The sequence below is a fragment of the Rhagoletis pomonella genome, unplaced genomic scaffold (assembly GCF_013731165.1).
Source record: "Rhagoletis pomonella isolate Grant_MI unplaced genomic scaffold, Rhpom_1.0 Rhpom_scaffold_00005, whole genome shotgun sequence".
NCBI lineage: Eukaryota > Metazoa > Arthropoda > Insecta > Diptera > Tephritidae > Rhagoletis > Rhagoletis pomonella.
The window spans coordinates 77,243,155-77,261,210 of record NW_023458559.1 but is presented as its reverse complement, the minus strand read 5'-3'; the positions used below and the strand labels follow the sequence as shown (position 1 = coordinate 77,261,210).

Below are 18,056 nucleotides of genomic sequence, written 5' to 3'. Positions count from 1 at the left end.
TTTTTTACACTGCTCATCATTCGTAAATATTTTGATTTTTAAGCGTTCCCCGTTCCCCGTTCCCCTGTAATAATAGAAGATAAGGAAAAGTAGACAAATTTTTCACTTGTGAAAATTTAGGGAAAACAAAAAAGTTACATTTTCAATTATAATAAAAACGAAAATTACAATAATTTACGTTGTTTTTCTGAAATTAGCACCCAGCTGCCTTGTTTTGCTGGTGTTGTGTGAAACGGGCGGGGTCAAAAAGTTATTAGTGGATTTGCAATCGATTGGTGCAGAACACCGAATACCACAAAAATTTTGAATTATACACTTTTCTGTTTTGGAAACCCAATTAGAAATTTGCAAAAGTGAGTATAGTTTTCTGTGAGGCAAGTGATCTATTCTGCAGTAGATGGCTACAGGCGGTGGAGGTAGCATTAGTCGTTCTGGCAGTGGCGTTGCAGGGGCATGCGGTTCTGCAGGTGCCAATGCCGTAAATTTGCAAGCCCTACAAACATTCCATCAACGTTGTGGTCGCCGCATTACACTTTCCAATGGCAATCGCACAGCGGCGCGTTCGGTGCGAGATTTCAGTCACGCGCTTGTATTTAGCGCGGAACCACTAATAGACGATGTGCTCTTTGAAGTGGTGATCGAAAAAAAGGTATTGGTGTCCCAACTACCATATGTATGTACACTACTTAAGCCTGATCCTTAACTTCTTTATTGTTGCAGAATCACTCGTGGGGCGGAAGCATTGAAATCGGTGTGACGGCTGAGTCGCCAGAAAAGTTGGAATTACCTTCTTGCGCTACAGCTATGCGCAATGGCACTTGGGTTATGTCTGGAATCGATGTACGCAAAGATGGCGTTTGTCTGATCGAATTCTATGGAGTTGACTTGGAGACTTTGGGCGAACGCGATCGCGTAGGCGTGATGCGCACCTCCCACAATGAGTTAGTATTCTACGTAAACGGTGAGCCCCAAGGCGTAGCTGCGCGTAACATGCCCAAAACTTTGTGGGCGTTAGTTGATTTGTATGGGCGTTGTGTGCAGGTATCGATCTGCCCCACCGATGTTGGCGGTGCGGGGGTAAGTGATTAAATACTCAATTTAAAAATTATAATATAAACTATAATATAAATCCAATATTTATCATAGGACTACGTCGAATCTTGTACGCAGCAGGGTCAGCAAATTGTGCAAAATATTGACGTACCTATGTGCGTCGATGTGACGGTGGTTTCTTCGGCCTCACCAACATACAACTCGTGCACCACCGCCAATAGCGCCGGTGGCCTTATTTCAACAATCAGCACAAACGCTGACATAAACGCCGCTTTGGCCAGTTTGGGCAGTGCAGGCGCTGCAGCTATTTCCGCGATCTCACAAACTGGCCTGCATTCCGCACTACCACTATCCTCTTCTGCCGCTGCTGTGATTGCAAATAGCGCCGGTACGCTGCAAAGTGTTGGCGACTTCTACGATATGGATCGATTGCGCTTCCATACACGCTGTGGCTCACTAGTCAAGCTGTCACCGAATTGCCGTTGCGCTGAACGGCGGCGTCCCTTGGATGAGTTCAATAATGGCGTTGTGATGACACACCGGCCACTCAAGGATAATGAGTTGTTCGAGATACGCATCGACAAGTTGGTGGACAAGTGGTCGGGCTCGATAGAGGTGGGTGTGACAACACATAACCCGTCAGTGCTGCATTTCCCAGCCACAATGACTAACATGCGTAGCGGCACTATAATGATGTCGGGTTGTGGCATACTTACCAATGGCAAGGGGACACGACGCCAATATGGCGAATTCAATTTAGACGAGCTGCGCGAGGGTTAGTACACTTGCCAATTTTGTTAAATGCGTATTTGTAAAGACATACATATGTATTTCGCAGGTGATCGCGTGGGTATGATGCGCAAGTCCAATGGAAATCTCCATTACTACATCAATGGGCAAGATCAGGGCGTAGCAGCAACGCGCGTCGCCCAAACGCTTTGGGGTGTCATTGATCTGTATGGCATGACCATAAAGGTGACGATTGTGGATCGTGATGAGCGCGAGCAACAAAATTTGGTAACGCGTCGTAATAATCTCATACTTACCGCGTCTTCGGGTCTTACCACTGGGGCAACGGCTATCAACAATGCTGCGGCTACAAATGCTCTTATCACAGCTAACTCGTCCACACCGACACCTGTGTTGAGTTTGTTGAGTCCAGAGGGTGAAGCTAATTCGGCTGTGGCTGCTGCCACGGCAGTTTTGGGTGACTCAACACTTTCGGCGCCCGCCACGCAGCGCAATGACGATCGACTAACATTCCATCCGCTTTGCGGATCACATGCCACGGTGACGCATAGTGGACGCACCGCGTTGCGGCCGAAGTAAGTTTGAATGGTCGAAATGTTTTTGCAAAGAACTTAACATTTTTCAATATTTCCAGCGCGTCCGATGACTTTAACAATGGCGTCGTGCTAACTCGCCGCACCTTACGTCCCAATGAATTGTTCCAAGTGCGACTTGAGCGCGTAGTCACTAAATGGGCGGGCTCTGTAGAGATGGGTGTGACAACGCATAGCGCTGAGGAGCTTGATTTTCCTTTTACTATGACCAACGTGCGGTAGGTATTTCTCTGAAATTTGTGCTTCTAGATGCAATTTTTTGAGCGAGCTTTTATTTTTTTTTTTAGCTCAGGCACCTGGATGATGACGGGAAATGGCGTTATGCACAACGGTATCACGGTGATCGAGCAGTATGGGCAGAACCTTGACCGGCTGCAAGTGGGCGATCGCGTGGGCGTCGTGCGCAAGGACGATGGCACGCTACATTTCTGGGTAAATGGCTTTGATCAAGGCCCCGCGGCCACAAATGTGCCGGAGCGCGTCTATGGTGTTATCGATCTGTACGGCCAGGCGGCGCAGGCTAGCATAATAGACACATCAGAATGCGGCAGTCCCGATACGGGAAATTCCACCATCTCCAATACTACGTTGTACAGTGAGCCGCCGCTGCGCTTCCATAACATACATGGTGAGTGCATTTGCTGAATACAAACATTAGTTTTGGTGTATGCATTGCTTTCGTTGGCAGGCAAAAATGCTGGTATCTCCAACGGCGGTCTCACCGCCTCACGTCCAAACTCGCTAGCCGAATTCAATGATGCCATAGTATTTAGCAATCGGCCACTTCGTCAACGCGAACTGTTCGAGGTAGTGCTCGAATCAATGGTGCGGCACTGGTCGGGCAACATAGAGATCGGTGTGACTGGCACACGTCCCGAAGACATACAACTCGCCGCCAACGCCACCGATCTGGACGCCAATGATATGATCATACTCTGTGGATCTATGATATTCCACAATCGTAAAACCATACGCTCGAATGTGCTGATTGATTTGGATAGCTTGGGCGCGGGTACGCGAGTTGGTGTGATGCGTAATGGCGATTATGTGCACTTCTTCATAGATGGAGTCGATCAGGGACCTGCTTGCGAGTGTCGCATGCCAAATGTGTGGGCAGTGATTGATTTGTATGGACAGTGCGCGCAAGTGACGCTTACCCAAGCGCAGCCAGATATACGTGCGCCTTATGCGACGAGCGAGAATTCGCAAAGTTGTCAAGCAACTTCGGTTATACAGCCAGCAACGTCAGAGATGAAACATCGTTGGACCTGCATATCTGGCAATGTAACATTGTCACAAAGTTGGACGGTTGCATCACGCATTACGGGCACATCAGCGGCACTCTCACGCTGCGTCGTGTTCTCCGAGCATCCACTGAGCGTTGGCGCCCCATTTGAAATCAAACTAATCTCGCACAATTCACTATTTGCAGGTTAGTTTGGTTAGTTTTTGACGCTCAATTATTTCTCTTAAAGCTTCCTCCTGTACATCGCAGGCTGCCTCAATATTGGCGTTACTGATTTAAATCTCTCCGATGATTATGTACGCAAAAATATACCGTTAAGTATTAAACGTATTCCTGCCAATGTTTGGTATGTGTCCGGCAATGAAGTGCGGCACAATTCAACCTTGCTGCAACGTTCAATGGCTTCTTTGGAGTGGTTGCGTGTAGGTGATCGCATTGCATTGGAGCTTACGCCGGCGCGTACGCTGCGCATATTGCTTAATTCGGAAGACATGAATATACAGTTTCAGAATGTACCAAATGTAAGTATCGATGGAGTAATACTGATGTGCGCTTATAGAGCATCAAGTACTATACTTTACTTAAAAAATTCCCTTCCCTTCTAAAGGATGTCTACGTCGTCGTTGAACTGCAGGGTTCAACAATGGCTGTGCAAGTAATTTCCTCACAAGGCCCCACTTCACCGTTACGTCCATGCAGCTTACGTTTACAAGACTCACTCGATTTCGGTGTTGACCCGCTAAACAAACAAGACTCCATGTTGGAGTCAATCGATTCGGAAATGCAAACATATGAATTTTCTGAGCTACATGGTAAACATGTGCGCCTCTTGGACGAACATCGCTCCGCAATGCGTACGCAGTCCTACAATCAGGGACTGGTGTTTGTGGGCAAGCCGCTCTGCAAGGGCGAGAGTATTAGCGTGAGTGCAGAGCTATTTTAGTTCTACTTTCTTTGTTAAAGGTTTTCTACACAAGGTTTATTTTACCACAGATCAAAGTCGATGGTGTGAATCCGAAATGGAAGGGCACTATCGGTGTTGGTGTTGTTGCCGCATGTCCGCAACCTACAAATGTCTCACAGTTACCGATCTCCATATTACATTGCAAACGACCGTGCTGGGTAGCTACACATGATTATATCAATATAAATGGCCAGAAGATAGCATCAAAGTATGCTGAAGCGCTGGAGCAAATACAACCGGGCACTGTGATCACCATGACGCTTTCGAATGTAGGCATGCTAGGTGAGTGCGAGATATGGCAGCAGCAATGAAGCCTGCTAAGTATTATTTTCATATTCTTTTTCTCACTTTATACCTTCTCGCAGTGATCATGGTAGGTTCTGTTAACTTAGAGGATCTGGCAGCAGGATTGCCGAACCATGTTTATCCCGTTTTTGATCTCTATGGCAAATGTGAAAAAATTTCGCTGATTACAAGCAACGATGTGGGTCGCAATAGTACACCGATTATTGAGGAGGCCGCGGCTTTGGAGTATGACAACCTGCATGAGCAGGATGGTGGCGTGCCTCAGTGTGAGAAAGCCGATTTGGAGGTGCATGAGAAGGAAACGGAACAGCTGTCTCAACAGCAACAGCAGGCAATGCAGACGAGTGGTGGAGCAGTGGGCGGTGTAGCCGCGGGCAGCAGCAGTGCGGCCATGTAAGGCTGAAAATTAACTAAAATAAATGTTGATGGCTAAATTCTCCTTTTGATGTATTTAAACAGGAATCGCTCGGTGATGGAAAGTGTTTCGGAAAACTTGATGCTGAATATTTCAATTAAAAATCGTACTTTGGAGCAAAATCGCGCTGTGGAATCAAGTGCAGCCAACACATCATGGTGCGTACATGGAAAATAAAATTACCTTCATAATAAAAATTCTGTCCTTCTCTCGCCAGCTGTTTACGCGAATCGTTGCAATTGCAGCACAATACCAATCTGAATATTCAACGGAGTCAGAGTACGCAACGTTTTCAAAACGCCATGAACGCCTCCGCCAATTCAGTCATAGGTGATGCTGTTGCCGCCTCGACGTCGGCCACAACAAATGCCGCCGTGCACAATAACATCGCTGCAGCTGCTAATTCAACCGCTTCATACGTCCACGACACGAACAAGGACTACGATGCCTTCGAGGAGGCAGGCGCTGTCGGCGGAGTGTCTTTGCAAACCGAGCTGCGTGGCTGCAGTTCAAAAGAAAATTTGCTCGATCAGCGGTCATCTAATAACTTGGATGCTCTAGAGCAGCTAGTCAGCAGTGTTGGTATACATGCCGCAAACGCTAATTCAAGCAATTCGGCGACGACCGCGGCAGCTACTGGAGGTACACTGCCGAATAATATGACGTCGAATGAGCGCGCGGTAGAAACTGATAGCAATTTAACTGCCAGCGCATTGGCCTCAGCTGCAACCTTGGATGCCACCGAAGCAGATGTTAATATACTCGAAAATACTGTTGGGGAGCGCGCAGATGAGGAAGACGATGTCGACGTTGATGATGATGATGACGATGACGTCGATGATGACGATCTGGAGAATAATGACGACTTGGAGCATTTGTTATTGTTGCAACAGCAACATGACTTGTTACGCTTACGTTATCAGCAACTAAATCAACCTCTATCGCAACATTTTAGTCTGCTGTCCTCTTCATCGTCCACACAATTCGATTCACTACAGTCGATACCCTCCATTGAACGCAAGGATTGCGAATATTTAAAATTAGTGCAACAGTTTCGCGCATCGCTCGTATTACCGCAATCATTCTTTCAACCGTTGACCGACCCTGTTTGCTTCTGCTCGCACTGCAATGCTTTTGGCTCGGAAAAGTTGCACGGTTGGGTATATTTCAAGTTGAATCAGCAAACTGTTAACTCAGCAGCTGTACAACACTCCCTCGATACTGGCGAATGGCTGCCACTGTACTATATGACGCGCGTTGACAAAATACGCGCCATCCTCGACCATGGTCAGCCGCTACCGCTAGAGTCGAGCTGTGAATCGCACACTAGCACCAGCAATCAGAAGGACGAGCCTGGAACGCGACTTGAACTGCACTTCTCACCGAACGCTGCTGGTATTATTTCAATGAATACCCAACACAAATACAATGCAAATTCACATTCGTACCGCATCGGCACCGCTTTCGAAGTGTATGTGCGCCGACAGTCGCTCTGCCTGACGAACAGCAGTAAAATGAATGTTACCGCGGTGGCGACTGCTTCGTCTGGCGCGGCAGCAACAGCGCTTAGCTTACTAGAGCGGCGTTCGTCCGGAGACTTGCTGCACCCGCACGAGTCTAGCAGCGGCATAACGCTCGGGCAGAGTAGTAGTAGCAGCGGTGGCGCGGGCATCGGCAGTGGCGGCTCAACGTCAAGCGCGTCACTCAAGGATATGACCTGGTTCACAAAGGAGGCGGGCGCTTGTGTGATAACGGCACTGATACTTAAACTGGAAAAAATAACGCCGCCTAATGCTGATCGTTCTGTATCGGCGGCGGGCAGTAGCCTCAGTTTGGCATTGGGCGGGGATGGAAATTAAGAGATTTAAATGCAAGGAACTAACAAAAGGCTTACGACACTGTGGAATCGTACATGTAAAAGCTATGCAGCTTTAAGTAGCACTGCTAGTCTCTTTAACTTTGTTTGGTTTTTCAATGAATTAATAACATTTCCTTTTTGCACTTTTACATACAATTTTATATATACCTACATACATATATGTATATATGTACTAGCGCTTATAAATTATTGAAATGTATTGCAAAACTATTTAGTTTAGTAGTTTAACTGCTAGTCGATAAGGTAGCGCGCATTAAACATCATTTAATTATTTGTACATTAGTTTAGTTCATTCGGAATCACTTTGGAATGAATACTAGCAAACAAAAATTTTTTTTAATGAAAATTGCTTAGAATCACAAATTCGCACTTTTATTAAAAGCCGCAAGTGTATAATGGTCTAAAAGCTTTCACTCTACAAAATACTATGCATGAAATTCGTTGGGATGCAAAGTTATACATACATACATACATACATACATATGTATGTACATATGTTTGAAAATGACAAGAAAATTGTGTAAGCTTTTTGGAGCTTTCACAAACGTATGGAACTATAATAACTAATAATAATTTGGCCAACCTAAAATCAAGGTTCGTATTTGCACACACATGCTCTGCTCACGCACACTCCAGGAACCTTGCACTCATCGCTGATACACACGTGTGTGCATTAGTGGAAAACAAACTCTGCTTACAGCAAAGTGTGTGCTATTTGTTATTAAGCGCATGTACATGTGCGTGAGCCGATTTTAGTAAACATTTTTTATAGAACGTTATTTTTTATTGAACGTTATCTTTTATAAAACAATTCAATAAAAAGTCATTTGTTTTTTATACATATGTTATGCCGGATTTCCACTAGGCAATGAAATGACAAAAAATGTATGCCATTTAAAAAATGCCAAGTGGAAATGAACTTAATGACTATTTTTTTTTTGATTTAATAACAACACTATTTTTTAATGCCCGACTTTGCCATTTGTCATTTTTGCCATTTAATGCCTAGTGGAAATCTAGCATTAGTGGAAAACATATTAAAAAAAAAATTATTTTAAGATTTGAGTTAGATTTCGAAGTGAATGAGTATCTCTACGCAAAGCATGCGCGTGTGCTTTATATATGTACATATGTAAATAAATATAAAGTACACACATGTGCCTGTGCTTTTTACCAAACGGCACACGCATGTGCTGTGAGCAAGTTTTTAATATTTTATAAGCCCTGCACACGTGTGTGAGCGTAAAATGTAAGAACGTGCTGCACATGCGTGTGCAAATACGAATCCTGTATTCGCGCACGCCTAATATTCTCGTGCATAAAACTTGTATGGGACCAACCGAAATTGAACGGCGTGCGAAAAAGTTAACTCAATTTAAAATTTTTGCTTTGCGTGAGATTATGATTTGACGTTTCACTCGGAGAAATCAAAGCAACCGCACGTAAGCCAATTTCGGGTGACGCAACTAAACGAATAAAAGGGAGTGCGTAAACCAACGACGTATGTTTGTATTAGGTTTGGCTGTAAAAGTTAAGATGTTAACTTTGAGCTTTCGTCAAAAAAAAAAACATTTAATGGATTGCAAAAACAAATTCAATGCTTGATCAATCGAAGTTGATGTTGATTGACTTGAGCTTGCAGGCTAAAATAGATATGAATTAAGGGAGCTTTAAACTTGCTTTTAGAATGAATATAAAGTTTAATCAACATACAAATTCAAGTTTAGAGGTTTAAGCTTTCACATCGAAATGAGCACTTTATGAAAAAGAAAAAAAGGCGAATTAGAACTTTTAAGGGTCGTTCTCTCAAGCAGCTTAAAAATTTATCCGCCCCTTAATCACAAATTTTGTTCTTAAAAAAAGTGTTTGAAGAGCAGATGCAAGCTAGGTACTTAAGATAACCGCCCGAAAATGAATTTAACACTTCAACAATAAATATTCTATTTGAGCTACTTGAGCTTTCACACAAATAATAGTGAGAGCTTTGAAATATTTAAGTACATGAATTCACTTTCCGATTATTGAAGGTTGAGTTTTAGCCGGAGATTTCTAGCTTTTATTCCTGTCTGTTCACTACTGTTTTACAAGACGGTCACAAGATCAAAGCTCTCTTTGTTCAACAATCACATATAAAATGTATACATGGAAGCTCTACAAACATGGCTTCGAAGTACGAAATTCAAGCCAAGGGGCATAATTATGTGTTTAGTTAGCGCTTGAGCTCTTAAGATGGATCCAACACTTTGGTGGCGGTAACTTAAATCGAGAGCTTTAAGCTTTTCTCCTGAAAACGCTGACGAATTTTAGTATCCTGAACTTTGACATTTCAAAAAAATACTTTGAGACTAAAAATTAATATCGCTGACAAATACATATTTTGACATTTTCATTATTATTTTTTTTAATGCAAAACAAAGCACGAGAGCTTAAAACAAGCGGTTTGTAAATCGCTCGAAATATTTTTTATTAAAAGCGAACCATTTATAATCTAACTCTTGTATCCTCCCAATTTATATGTAGTTAAAAAAAAAAGTCTAGCTGAAAAGCAGCACTGAGTAATTTTAAATTAATATTTAAAGAAAATTTTGTATTCTTAGCCTTATTCTACGCTTTGCCAATTAATTCTAATTATTTGAATGAAAATAATTTCTTTACAAATATCGAGGTGCATAACACAGTGCTACAAAAAAAAACAGTCATGAAATACACCCGAAACAAAACCTACTGTAAGTTGTAGCTATGATCGGGTCCAACACAAAAAAAGGTTCCGTATGGCTCTTGAATCCTCCATTTTTGTTTTATTTAAAAACAACCGTTATGTTCGTACTGGATGAACTTATTTATTAACAGCTTAACTCTTTTTCATCCGATTTAAAAAATCAAACATATTTGGAAAAGAGGACTTATGGCCTTTAAAACCATGTATAACATATACTACATTGTTAGACTTATTTAGCTTGTGGGAAGCTTTCATCGGTTAAACTTTAATAAGCCCCTATCTTTGTTAATTTTTTTAACTTTCCCCATCGCTAATTTAAAAAATTTCTATGATAGTGGGGAAATATGTAGTATTTACCTTAAAGAACATTTATTTTCGAATAAATTTATACCTCGCTAAATAAAATTGTATACAAATTGTCGAAGAAAAATAGGGGCTTATTGAAATTGTTTTTTAAAATTGGATGAAAAATAGTCAAGCTGCTAATAGATAAGTGCATCCAGTACGAACATAACGGTTGTTTTTAAATAAAACAAAAATGGAGGATTCAAGAGCCATACGGAACCTATTTTTGTGTTGTGCTCGACCATAGCTACAATCTGCACTAGCTTTTGTTTGGAATGCATTTCATGACTTTTTTTTTTGTAGCACCGTGCAATTGATGCCCCACTACACATTAGATACTGTACGAAGCATTTACTTTCATACAAATATAAACTGATTCGTACACACACATTCTTACACACATACATATTTATTACACATTAGAGCGGTGCATGTCGCTATAAGGTGGGTCAATCGTTGAGACACCATCGATGGCTAAGTAAATACAATTAAAAATACACACTCACACACACACACAAGTAGAATCCATTAAAAGAGATTATAATTTCTGAATAAATTATGAATGTTATGATTACACAATTGTGCACAAAATTATGGTGGTTTTTCATTATTTAAAATTGGTTAGCAAATAGTTGAAACTTATAAAAGATGGACAGATGTGTAAGTATGTATGGGAATTTAAAAGCTTATGCAAACAAGTAATTTTTAAGCAAAAAACCAAACCGACTTCAATTCTCATATAAAAGTTTAAGATTATCGTTAATCTCTTCATGATCCAATGACCAGCTGTGAGGTAACACCTTTCCTTAAAAAAAAAGAATTATAGGAATCGGTTAACTTGGTCCAAAGTTATGCATAACAAAAAAAAAAAAAATATTCCGACGAACTGATAACCTTCTCCTTTTCGTGAAGTCGGTTATAAAAGTATAGCGGCAGGTTGAAGCATGGAAATCAGGAGGGATTTAGCAGTGCTGGTAACTGAGTTAAAAAATAGTACTTTAACCAGCTCTGGGAAAGTTGATGAAAACCAAAAGTCAAGAGGATTTTGTTTTTTTTTTACTTTTGAATATCCTTACTAATGTTGTAAATGTGAATCAGGGGATAGGTTTTATCTCCATTAGAAAAGGGGGCATGGCACCTCTCACACAAGCGGAATTTTGAATCGTGCATATCTCAGGAAGTTTTTGTTGTAGAGTACTGGAACTTGGTATGGAGATATATAAAATCACTTGCATACTCATGGAGAAGGGCTACCACCTGTTAAAAAAAAAAAATCAAAATCAACTTGAATTAAGGGAGTTATTTATTTGAAATTTGTATAACAAAATATGGGTGTCAAACGAAAGATTGTTAAGAAAGGTTTAGTGTGCACGTTTAGAATATTATTGAGGTGTTTTGCAAGGGCTGCCTCCTGTTTCAAAACTAAATTGAATTGGTCAATGTTATTGTGGCTTGTTAACTATTTATTTTTAATATTTTTATTGAGCTTTGTACCACGATTGTTTATTAGGAAAAATTGAAAAAGCAACAAAGTCTAAGCGGTAAAAGTTATAGCACTATTTCGGAGATATCCACATCTCCTCATCAGACTTCTTTTTCTAGACTTCAGCAGGGAATTGATTTAAATAAATTACTACAATAAGGGTATCAATCGAAACGGTTTTGAAAACGCTTCATTTATATACTACAAGTAGGAGGATTGCCACCTCTTTAAAAACTCAAATTGGGCAAGAATTCAGGGAATAAATTAATTGAAAATGCTTAAAAAGAGAGAGGTTTAAGAATTAGTTTTAGTTTGAAAATATTTTGAAGGAAGCATTCAGAAATTTCGTACACTCAGCGAAGCGAGTGAGGATCCATTTAGGTTTTGCGGCGTTGGAGAATTTAATGGCGATTTTGTTTCTAGAAAAAATGTTGCCTTCTTATCGCCCCCTTCTTAGTGTTTGTGCGTTGAGGGCAAAGAGAAGGTTGAATTTTTTTGGTAGAAACGAAATCGGCATAAACTTGATGACATAAAGGGAGATTCTCTTCGTCGCTAAATAAGACGATAAGTTGGTGTGTGTCGGCTTACTTATACAGGGTCTTTTTCAGGACTTAACGCGCTGTAAATTGTAGCACGCCCATGAAGGGCTTTAATCTTACAGACAGTGTTGTCGTTATGACCTTATATGCAATGTTAAGTAGGCTTATGCTGTGACGTCTGTCGTAAAGAGCATTCTTTATGGTTTGGGTCTTTATTCTGAGACTCCAATCTTTGGCCATGTGGCCTTCTTTAGCTAATCTGCCGGTATAGTCGTTGTACAATTTCCTATATTGCGGAGTTGTATTTATGTAAAATATTAGGCAGTGAGGTAGTGGCACAAACCCTATAGAGCGATTAAATTACGCTATAACTGCATACGGGATCACGGAGGACTTAAAAAATGCACACCAGCTGAAACGGTAACAAATACTTCAAATCAGAAATGAGGCGTTTGAGTCCATTTTAACAGCTTGATGTGTACAGCGAATAATCTATTGGAATGTCACCGTAAAGCTCACAAAGCTCATTGTTACTTTGTCTCCGCTATTCTTCGTCGCCAACCCGCATAGGTCGCTAAACCTTTCGTGTAATTTTCGCTCGATATAACGTCGTCTAGCTCCAACCCAACAGTGTTGGTCTTTTCGTCGCATTATAAAATAAAGTTCAATAGGGTTTCTGCCCCTGTTAATGTCTTGGATTTGTAATTTCCAATAAGTTACCGCAGCCCATGGGAGCTCTTCCAATAGTCTCCTCTAAGCACCTGCCCTTTGCTCTCAACTCTTCTCTGATAGCGTGTGGTCTCAAAGCAGTGTTGTGTTCCTATTGGACGGCTAGCTGTTTCTTCTCTTGTCAGTATTTCAGCTACCGTAGCTTTTGTTTTCTGGGACCAACATCAGTTGAACTGTGGTGTGTTCCTTTAAGGAGATGTCTGGTTTCAAGCATGTTTGGTCCTCCTAATCATGTATTCATTGCTTTGATGGAAGAAAAGCATCGTCATTTTATCGCTGTTCTTACTTTGTTATGGCCAGGTGCTAGGTTATTCTAGATGCCTCCCTACAGGAAGGCAAACGATCACACGATCTTCAGCAGGCAGCATGGTGTGAAAACGTACACAGATCACACTGTCGAAGGTTTACAGTGGAGCTCATAATTTGCGAGTATCCAGCTTTAGCTTGGTAAATTCCAGCAATCAAAAAAGAGCCATAGTGTCTACTACTATTCGCCAAAGCCAAGGAGATGTTCTTTGTTAAAAAATTCAATTACAATTATTTAATAAGATATTACAACGAGCCCTAACCGCCAAAATAACGTAAGCGACATTTTTTGAAAAATTTTCTTTTTGATTCAGAAATGCATCTAGATGGTCTAGGAATACTTCTGCATTAAAAAGAAAATTTTGAAAAAATGTCGCTTACGTTATTTTGGCTGTTAGGGCTCGACAATATGAGCAAGCATCGAAATCGTTTTGAAAAGGCTTGACTTATAAAATACACACGTGGAAGGGTTGTAACATGTTTAAAAAATCATATTAAAATTTATTTAAGCTAACGCTTGAAACTTTAAAGTTAATTTAAGACTTCAGTAATATAAAAGGAATGTAATAAAAAAAAAAAATCACTCAAAATAGCCCAAGAAAAATAAGTTAAAGCTAAATGTTTGTATTTACATATCGTAATAATATAACAAATACGATGCCGTAAACCTTTCGTTTGACATAAATATTATTTTAATTTGATTAAATTTAACTTTACAAATATTCAATTCAAAATATTTTTCGCCTAAAACGTCTTTCGCCTGACTCCCATATGATGATAAAATAAATAAATAAATAAATAGTTTCAAACTGGTGGCAACCCTCCTAAATGTGGTAAAGAAATAAGCCCTTTTCATCCCCGTTTAGATTTATACCCATCTTATAATAATTCATTTAACTTATATTAAATAATTTGAATAGAATTTTTTAACGGGTGGCAACTCTTAAAAACAAACAAGCCTCTATTGTACATCTATAGGTCAAGCTTTTTAATCTGACACCTCATTTTTGAAAACCGAAGCAATCTTGCAGATCTGATGGCACTGACAAAAAATGAAAAAAAAATAAATGATTTTAGGCATTAGCAAAAAATGCATTAATTAAAAAAGTGCAAAAAATGAGCAGATTTTTATTTTCTCTTTCGAAAGTTAAAAATCCGTACTATTATAAAATAATTTACAACACATATTTTTCACATATATATCTATATATTTTTTATTCATTCCGTTAAAAACTACCGCTTTTTGAAATTTTTATTTAAAAAAATTGTTTTATGAGATACCATAGGGACACCCTGTGTTTAGTTTTATTTAAAAATTTCTATTCTAATAGTTCTCTACTACTGTTTCTATTCTAATAGTTCTCTACTACTGTTTAATATGGAAATAAAAAACATCAAATCAACATTTTAATTCAAAGGATGTATTTCGAACATTTGTTTCCGTGTAGAGCTTACGCTTGGCTATGCTCTGACTAAACATTTTTAGTATCCAATTTGTTGACTTTAGTGGCTTCCTGGCGGTATATAATTTGTTTTATAGGGAAATTTCTGTTTAATTCTTTTTAGTGGATAAATTATCTTTACGAAAATACCAAAGACGTTCACATTGCAGGCAACGAATTTTACGGTCGGCGAAATGTCCGCGTCCGCTGACGAGTTCGACACAGAACACAAGTGGTTAAGAAATCGAGTTGTTTTTTAATATGTTCTTTTTTTGGCTGACATTTGAAGCACATTTTACATATGTGGAAGAAAATGCTTAGAACGGTCAGCAAAAAAAAAATATTAAAAATCAACGTGAAATCTTAGCCATCTCAAAATTGCACTTTGTAATGCTAAAATTTATATATTTATTCTACCCAAAAATTTTCTAAAAATTCCAATTTTTTTTTAATTGTGGCGAACATTTTTTTTTACCAACCCAAATTTTTTCGTTTTAGGTGAGCCCAAAAATTGCTTTCGACTGTTTGGCAAATTGGGAGGCAATCATTTGTAGTAGCTTTCATATTTACATACATACATATATATTTATGTAGATATGTATGTACATATGTAAAGTTGCACATTAGCACAATCCAGTACAAGCGTTTATGTATGCACATAACAACCAACATGTACACATACCACGAGAGACCATGTGGTATCATTAAACTTGAACTTGAACTTGATTTGATTTTTAGTTGGAGATTAAAAACCTCTGACTTAGAAAGGATTTAATGGAAGTGTAAATTTAAAACATCAGATTAATCGGCCAGACATACATCAGCTTGTAGTTTATTCAACGTAAGTACCGGTGAGATTGGCATTTTTATTTTTTCACCATATATATTTATGCATTACTACCCATACAAAAAAAAAAAATCGGTATTGTTCTTCCATTGGAATTATAAAATCTATTATATTTTAAGACGTCCACCAAAATATTTCGAAAAAACATTAAGATTTATGTGAGCTGGACCGATTTGAAAATACCTCTAAAAATACAGTTTTTTATGAATATAAATAGTTTCTTAAAGATTTTATTTTGAAAAAAATCCCCTCAAATGACAAAATGGTTTAAGCTTAAAAAATTTGCATAAAAAGGAACAGTCTAGCGCCTTCGTCTTGGTCGGCAGGCTGTATCGGAGACACAGCTGCTCTAGAATACGTGGTATGGTTAAGAGAAAATCCAAGTCAAAAACGAAGGCGTACACTAAGAAAAAAATATCGATAACAAAAGCGATAATATCGATAGCAAAATCGATAACAAAATCAATAAAAACATCGATACCAAAATCGATAGCAAAATCGATAGAAATATCGATAACAAAATCGATAACAAAATCGATAAAAACCTTTCTACAAAATCGATTAAAATATCTATAACAAAATCGATAAGAAATATCGTTTATTATATCGCTAAGTTCCGGAAATATCGATAGCAAAACCAATAACGATATCGATAAAAATTTCGATAACAGAATCAATAAAAATATCGATAACAAAAGCGATGAAATATCGTTTTTCGTAAACCAATCTTTGAAAAAAGTAAAAAAAAACAGCATCAAATATCTCATTATTACGATTCCGTTGAAAAGATTTTTAAATATTTTTATGCAGATTTTTTAAACTTCAACTGTTTTGTTATCTGAGGGGACTTTTTTCAAAAAGTGCTTTGATAACTATTTTTACTCATGAAAAACTCCATTTTTGGAGGTATTTTCAAATCGGTCCAGCTCACGTAGATCTTAACATTTTTCCGAAATTATTTGGTGGACGTCTTAAAATATAATAAATTTTGTAATCCCGGCGGAGAAACCGCAACTTTTTTTTGGTGATGCAGTCTAATGCACATATGTAAATACACGTATGTAGAGACGATGTTAGTAATAGCAAAGCACAGTGAAATTATTTATAATTAAATATAAATTACATAGACCTTTGGGAGGCATTACGTACGTGTAAACAAACCAAAAGCCCGCTCTGCACAATTTAATGTTACGCATACGCCGTGTTGCACGCGGTGACATTGCTTACTTAACCCATATATGTACATATATATAGTACATGTGTACGTATGTATGTATGTACATATGTACAACCAACAAGAGTTTCAACTTGCTTCATTAACTGTTGCGAGTATTTGTTTAAACGTATACGTTATAATTACATATACAATACAGTATATACATATTTACACATATATATATAAGTAAAACTTGGAATATGCGGACAGATCGGTTACCGATATTTTTTCCTTCGAATTATATTTCTTATCGAAGAATAAATTACTGATCACTCATTCACTGATATGAGAAATCTTTAGCATTTGGACGACCACTTTGCAGGAATTTGCGATGTTAGCGACAATTTACCGATACTGGAAGAAGGAGACGGAGGATTTCAAGCAGATAAAAATATTGGCAGAAAGACATGACTGCTGACCGAAAAGTCTATCAGCCAACAATAAAAACACTAAGGGAACGGTTGCCTCCTGCAGAGATGGAGATGAAAGTCTAGTAACAGACGTTTAGAGTACGCTTAAAATGTATATGGTTTCCCCGTCCCTCTAATTGAAAAAGAGGCGGCGAGAACAAAACATACAAAACGATGAATTACCGGTTGGGATTCTCAAAGCCAGCAGCGCAGAGCCTGTACCAACTGCTAGGTGTAATTTGGTTTGATGGGTTGATATCAGAAGGGGAACCTTGATATTTGTGCCAATTACCGCGTGATTGTATTAACGCCTGAGTGCGAAAGACTGAAGCCCTTCATGAACCAACTGATGGAGCCTTATCAGTGAGTCTTTAGGCCTGGCAAATCCGCCATTGATCAGATTTTCACAGTTTTTCAAATACAAAAAAAGTCATTGGATAAGCAAACCGACCTCTTTGTTGACTCTTAAGCCCCTTTTGATGGCACGGAAATAAGTTGCTTTTACGAATGGCCATGTCTAAATTTGTGTTCCTTCAAAACTAATGCGGCTATCTAGAGCAGACATGCCCAGCGCTAGAGTAGTGTTGAGTGCAATTTTTAGTTCCGTTCAAGCTTCAAAGTAGCCCTTCGCGACTTTCGAGTTTTGCCAAGGTTTTAAATAAGGCGACTCCCCGTCGCGTGACTTTTTCAGTCTGATGTCGCAGCTATATTAAATGAAATCTCGACCTCTTAGAGTATTCGAGGGAAAGATTTTGAAGAAAATTTACAGGCCTTTACGCTTTGACGATGGCGAGCACTGCAGAAGATGCAACGA

At 39.2% G+C, this 18,056-nt stretch overlaps 1 protein-coding gene across 1 annotated transcript; it reads left to right on the top strand.

Annotated features, from left to right (window-relative positions):
- The first annotated feature begins 6 nt into the window (after positions 1-6).
- Positions 7-7,985, top strand: LOC118739624 (neuralized-like protein 4). Its single transcript, XM_036471055.1, has 13 exons — positions 7-649; positions 721-1,077; positions 1,147-1,828; positions 1,892-2,378; positions 2,438-2,614; positions 2,684-3,024; positions 3,085-3,828; positions 3,892-4,163; positions 4,250-4,564; positions 4,636-4,888; positions 4,972-5,305; positions 5,372-5,485; positions 5,545-7,985. Exons 1-13 carry the CDS (start codon positions 398-400, stop codon positions 7,184-7,186), a joined length of 5,970 nt encoding a protein of 1,989 aa, XP_036326948.1. The 5' UTR covers positions 7-397; the 3' UTR covers positions 7,187-7,985.
- The last annotated feature ends 10,071 nt before the right edge of the window (positions 7,986-18,056 follow it).

Coding starts and splice junctions, on each gene's coding strand:
- LOC118739624 (XM_036471055.1), top strand. CDS start 398: ATGGCTACAGGCGGTGGAGGTAGCATTAGTCGTTCTGGCAGTGGCGTT. Junction 4,164..4,249: donor AGTTTCAGAATGTACCAAAT/GTAAGTATCGAT, acceptor TCCCTTCTAAAG/GATGTCTACGTCGTCGTTGA. Junction 4,889..4,971: donor TTCGAATGTAGGCATGCTAG/GTGAGTGCGAGA, acceptor ACCTTCTCGCAG/TGATCATGGTAGGTTCTGTT.